Raw genomic sequence first — 6,000 nt, 5'->3', positions numbered from 1 at the left:
CCATAATAAACCCAGTCATAGCACTTTACCCATTTGTCTATTACGGTGTCATCCTCTGTTAGATTGCAAACTAAGAGGATAATGAGTTTGGGACTATCTTGTTTGTCCCTTTCCAGGGGTTAGGGATGCATCAGTGAATTAAACGATCAAAAATCCCTGGCCTCTACAAGCTGGTAATCTAGAAGAGAGAGAGAGTCAACAAGTTCAGTATGTACCATGTTACATGGAGATACACCATGGAAAAAAGTCAAGTAGGGGAGGGGCCTTTTTCCTCCCCTACTTTGACTCTTCGCTCAGATGTCACCTTTTTTTATTTTGAGAGAGGAAACCTTTGGAGGTTCACAGTAGAGGAGAGATACTCTCCGTCTAAAAAAGAAAAACATTTAGGAATAAAACCGTAGGCACACTTAGCAAACATCTAGTAAGGCAGTTATCAGCTCTCCACTTTGCCGGAAATCAGGTCACAGTGAATACATATTTATACAGAATATAGAGAATAAGGGCCCAGCCCTAGCCCTTCTCTTGAAAATCTGGCACTTTCATATTCTTTCTGAATACATTTTAACATTCGAGAGAACCCTCGTGTTCTAACCTGAGCTGATTTTGCATTTTTTGTTGCAGAATAGCACCTCGCGTCTTCTAGTATCAGCCTGCATACCATTTGTATGTGGCTGGGGTGTCTGAGGCTACGATTCTTTAAGCCTTTCCAACCAGCCCTACTTGACAGTGTCCTTTTCAGGAAATGACGTCCTGGATAATTAACAGACTCCGCTATATTTAACACATATTCCTATCCGAAATTTTCACACTTATTTTGCCTCGCGGACAAGTGAAAATGTATCTCTTCCTTCTGACTCTCTGGGCCTCGCTCCCTATTCTTTTGACAGCAGCCCAATCCCAAGCATCCTTCCCCCCAAGTTGGCGACCCGTCTGCGCTGCTCAGCCTTCCGGAAGCTGTAGGCCCCGGCGGTCCGCCTCGCCAGAACTACAACTCCCGGCAGCGTCTGTTTTCCTGCGCCTCCGTCTTGGCGCATGGCCCGTCGGGAGGGGGCAGGTAGCGGGCGGCCGGGCGGGGTCCAATGGGTGCCGGCTCCCGAGGAGAGGGCGGGGGAGAAGAGGAAGGAGGCGGACTCTGGGCCCCGGCCCCATTCATTGCCGCGGCCGGCCCGGCTGGGGTCTTGTGTGTTACGAGTTATGGAGGCGCTAATTCCTGTTATTAACAAACTCCAGGACGTCTTCAACACGGTGGGCGCCGACATCATCCAGCTGCCTCAGATCGTGGTGGTGGGAACGCAGGTGAGAGAGGAGGGCGGCTTCCGTGCAGGCCGGAGCCTGGGGCGCAGGCCTGGAAGAGGCTGCGGCAGCGCTTGCTCCCCGACCGGCCTTCGCGGCCTGTGGGAGGAGGGCGCTGCCGCGCCTGGGCGCCTGGGGCTGCGTTGCACCCGGGCTGGTGTCCGGGGCCTGGCGGGGAGGCGAGGGGCGGAGCCGGCGCGGCGGTCCGGCGGGTGCCGGGGGCGGGGTGGGGGAGGGACGGGCGAGCGGAACTGGAGTCCGCGGGGACCGGGCGCGGCTTCCCCCGCGGGCCGCTGCTTCCAAGGGCACCTGGGGGACGCATGGGGCACGCAGGCCGGGTAGCCCCTTCTAGGTTGGTTTCAGGGTGGCGGGGTGTTTGTTTCCCTCCTTGCCTTGCTCAGGGGCTGCGGAATCAGTATTGGAACTTCGGTGTCGGGGCCCAGGAGGGCCCCTACTTGGGTGCACCTGAGTGTTTTCCTGCCATGTGATTCCCGTTTCGAAAACACCGAAGCAGTTAAAAACAAACAAAAAAACCCAGACCAACTTGTACTTGGAGTTTGTGGATATAAGGAAGAGATGGTCAATTTTTCTGCGTAGGCTGTGGTTTTTGACTTCGATCTAAATTGGGCATCAATGTTCTCTGATCTTTTCATGTTGGCATCTCTTGTAGATAATACATTTTTACATGTGGAAATGTTGAAATAACTTAGTATGACAGAGAAGTATACATTTCATTTTCTCTGCCTGCTGCTTTTCTTGGTTGAAGAGAATCAACCACAGGCTTTTAAAAATAATGTTTTCTGTTGGAAAGGGGACGGTTTCCTCATTTTCCATCAGGTTCTGCTGCTGCTAAGTCGCTTCAGTCGTGTCCGACTCTCTGCGACCCCACAGACGGAAGCCCACCAGGCACCTCTGTCCCTGGGATTCTCCAGGCAAGAATACTGGAGTGGGTTGCCATTTCCTTCTCCAATGCATGAAAGTGAAAAGTCAAAGTGAAGTCGCTCAGTCGTGTCCGACTCTCTGCGACCCCACAGACGGAAGCCCACCAGGCTCCTGCGTCCATGGGATTCTCGAGGCAAGAGTACTGGAGTGGGCTGCCATTGCCTTCTCAGAATATAGAGTATAGGGTATAAATATTTTGAGAGGGAACTCAAAATAGGGTATTTCCAGACACTAGTAACCCTGGAAACCATAGACACCCTGTCTAGGGTGGGGAGAGGGGCTTTTTAGAAATTATTTCAGAAACACATTTCCTTGGTTGATTATAGGATTAGTATAGATCCTATACCAATATGTGCTCAATTCTGCCTTCACATATTATGGTACTTGTAACTTAATGTTTGTAATGACTAGATACTCTGGTTCATTAACATAGTAAATTATGAGAATTTTTTTTTGAGTTTATTTTGTTTACTGCTGTGTTCCTATTCCTAGCTCTTAGTACAGTCTCTGTGTATGTAGTAGATGCTTCAAAGACAAATACTTTGAATGAGTTACTGGATAATATTTTTTAAACACTTGGGCTTTTATCATCAAAACCAGTCTGTTTTTGTAAATAAAAATAGAGGAGAAGAAATTAAATCTTCTTTGATAGTAATTTGTGTTTCCTAGCTGTAGATCAGAAACTTTCCATATACTTTTAATAGGGTCCCAATGCTTTTTAAGTATGAAGCAGTAAAAGAATCAGAGCTATACTGTGTTAGCATAAATAGTTTAAAATCAAGAAAGATTTTCCTTACATGAAATAGAGTTTATTTCAGTGAGTAAATCTGTTGGCAAAATTAGGGAGGGAACAGGGTAGAAAAGTAAAGAACTCAGCATTGTGAAAGTCAGTATTAACATATGTCAGCAAAAACCATCCTGATAGTGATAGTTACATGCTATATAGGTGTATGCCATATTTGCATGTTAATGTTTAGGATTAACGCAGAAGTCTAAAAAACCATTCAGTTTTTAGACTTGATTTAATGGGGGTTATCTCCATTCATGCCCTTAATTGAAATTCAGTCCTTTATTAATCACGTGCAGAAGAAACACATAAGAATAGAAGCAATGTATTTTTTTCTCATATTTTCCTCAATATGTTGGAAAAAAACTTTTCTTGATTTGAATATAAGTACACCATTAGTTTGTCATCTAAGCCATTTAATGCTGTATAGCATACATACAGCACCTCACATTTAATGGAGTAGTGCACAGTGAGTTACAGATGTAGTAAATGCTCTGTAGTTAGTTCGAGTGGTAAACTTCTCAGTGGCAGTAATATCTCTGTCTTATACTTTACCTATACTTTAATGGCTACAGATCTCATTTTGGGGAATTTTTTCTCAAATTTGAATGTATAAGAATTACTTTGAAAGTAAATTTCCTGGACCCCATCCCCAGAGATTTTAATTTTACAAGTCTGGGGTGGTCCAGGCAACATAGATGATTCTGATGTAGATGGTTCATAGAACCTGATTTGAAAAGTGTAATAGTGAGTCTTTGATTTTAAAACTGGAAAAAGCCGGGAAGCTTAGTCTAAGGGCATGGCACTCTTCAGTAGCCTTTTGATTTTGGTGGCATTCTTGCTCCAAAGTATCAACTTCCAGGCAACCTTTGCTGACCCCTGAATATTTTATTTCTTAAATTTCAAATAATATTTATATGAGGCCGAGAGAGTTGGAGAGGTTGAGGAGAGAGATGTTTTATTTGATCATTCACAGGTTTTATGATTTAGCTAAATGAATTGCTTTCCTTTTTCTTTTGCTGAGAACCTCCATGTGGAAAGAACAGAAAATGGGAAGAGAGAAGGTTGATACTTTTAAACCTTGGTGTACTTTGCAGGTAGAGGAGGAGATAAGGTTTCAGTGACATTTGTGACTCCACTTGGGAAATTTAATCACTGTTTAAGTTGAGAATCGGAAGGGGGAGCCCTCCAGGTATGTAGTCCACATAAACCATGTAAACCACAACCTAGTAGAGGAATCCCAATAGAGGTGACATTAGTGCTGCTAGTATAGTGCTTTTCACTTTGCCTGTTATTTCAGTAATTTCAGCACTCTACTTTCAGCAGTTCAGAGAAGGAATCTTGGGTTTTAAATGACCAATCTGCAAACCAACTGTTTAACATTTAAAAAATTAAGGTATAATTCATGTAACATACATTCCAACCACTCAGTTAGTGGTTTTTGGTGTATTCACTAGGTTATGCAGCCATCACCACTATCTAGTTCCAGAACGTTTACATAACCCCAGAAAGAAACTCCATGTCCATTAGCAATCACTCCTCATTTTGCCCTCCCCCATGGCCTGGCAACCAAATTTCTGTCTCTCTGGATTTGCCTCTTCTGGACGTTTCTTAAATAAATGTAATCATACAATATGTGGCCTATTGTGCCTGGCTTCTTTTGCTCCACATAATGGTTTTTATGTTCATCCATGTTGTAGCATCTATTGATGTTAATATTTCATTACTTTTTATGGCTGAATAATATTCTGTTGTCTAGACATGCCACAGTTTGTTTATCCATTCATTAGTTGATTGATATTTGGGTTATTTCCACTTTTTGTCTGCATTGAATCATGCTGCCATGAACTTTTGTTTAGAAGTTTTTGTGTGAAAATATGTTTTCAGTTCTCTTGGATGTATAAATGATTTAGCAATTTCTAAAAGAGACAACAGCAAGAGTTCGTAAAGGTGTACAGAACCTGAAACCCTGATATACCAGAGAAAGGTTTGTAAAATGGCACACTGCTGTGGAAAACAGTTCCTAAGGAACTATGGCAGTTCCTTAAAAAGTTAAACAAGAGTTACCAAAGTAAAAGTCACTCAGTTGTGTCCGACTCTTTGTGATTCCATAGACTATACAGTCCATAGAATTCTCCAAGCCAGAATACTGGAGTGGGTAGCCGTTCCCTTCTCCAGGGATCTTCCCAATCCAGGTTCAAACGCAGGTCTCCCACATTGCAGGTGGATTCTTTACTAGCTGAGCTGCGAGGGAAGCCCAAGAGTTACCAAATGAACCAGTAATTCTACTCCTACATACAAGTAACCCCGAAACAGCACAAGAGGTTAGAGGCACTAACTGTACAGTAAAAAAAAAAATCTGCATATAACTATACAGTTGGCCCTCTATAGCTACAGTTCCACATCCACAGATTCAACCATCCACACATTATATAGTACTGCAGTATTTACTGGAAAAAAAAATTCAAGTAGGCAGTACTGAAATATTTACTGAAAACAATCTGAATATAAGTGGACCTGTACAGTTCAAACACATATTGCTCAAGAGTAAGCTATATATGGGCTTCCCTGGTGGTGCAGAGGTTAAAGCGTCTGCCTGCAATGTGGGAGACCTGGGTTTGATCCCTGGGTCAGGAAGATCCCCTGGAGAAGGAAATGGCAACCCACTCCAGTATTCTTGCTCACTCAGTCATGTCCAACTCTGCGACCTGTGGACTGTAGCCCACCAAGCTCCTCTGTCCATGGGATTCTCCAGAATCACTGCAGATAGTGATTGCAGCCATGAAATTAAAAGACACTTACTCCTTGGAAGGAAAGTTATGACCAACCTAGAGAGCATATTAAAAAGCAGAGACATTACCTTGTCAACAAAGGTCCGTCTAGTCAAGGCTATGGTTTTTCCAGTGGTCATGTATGGATATGAGAGTTGGACTGTAAAGAAAGCTTGAGCGCCGAAGAATTGATGCTTTTGAACTGTG

The 6,000-nt window shown here is 43.6% G+C and overlaps 1 protein-coding gene across 20 annotated transcripts in view; it reads left to right on the top strand.

Moving 5' to 3' along the window:
* Nucleotides 1–1,151: 1,151 nt before the first annotated feature.
* The window catches only part of DNM1L (dynamin 1 like), a 63,734-nt gene continuing 58,885 nt past the window's right edge, over nt 1,152–6,000 (top strand). For all 20 annotated transcript variants that reach the window (XM_027967778.3, XM_060413207.1, XM_027967777.3 and 17 more), the window contains exon 1: nt 1,152–1,296. In XM_027967778.3, coding sequence (XP_027823579.1) covers nt 1,195–1,296 — 102 coding nt within the window. In that variant the 5' untranslated portion in view covers nt 1,152–1,194. The remainder of the gene's footprint in view (nt 1,297–6,000) is intronic.

This window comes from Ovis aries, chromosome 3 (assembly GCF_016772045.2).
Source record: "Ovis aries strain OAR_USU_Benz2616 breed Rambouillet chromosome 3, ARS-UI_Ramb_v3.0, whole genome shotgun sequence".
NCBI lineage: Eukaryota > Metazoa > Chordata > Mammalia > Artiodactyla > Bovidae > Ovis > Ovis aries.
Note: the sequence above shows the minus strand (reverse complement) of the source record. Positions and strands in the feature narration are given on the sequence as shown.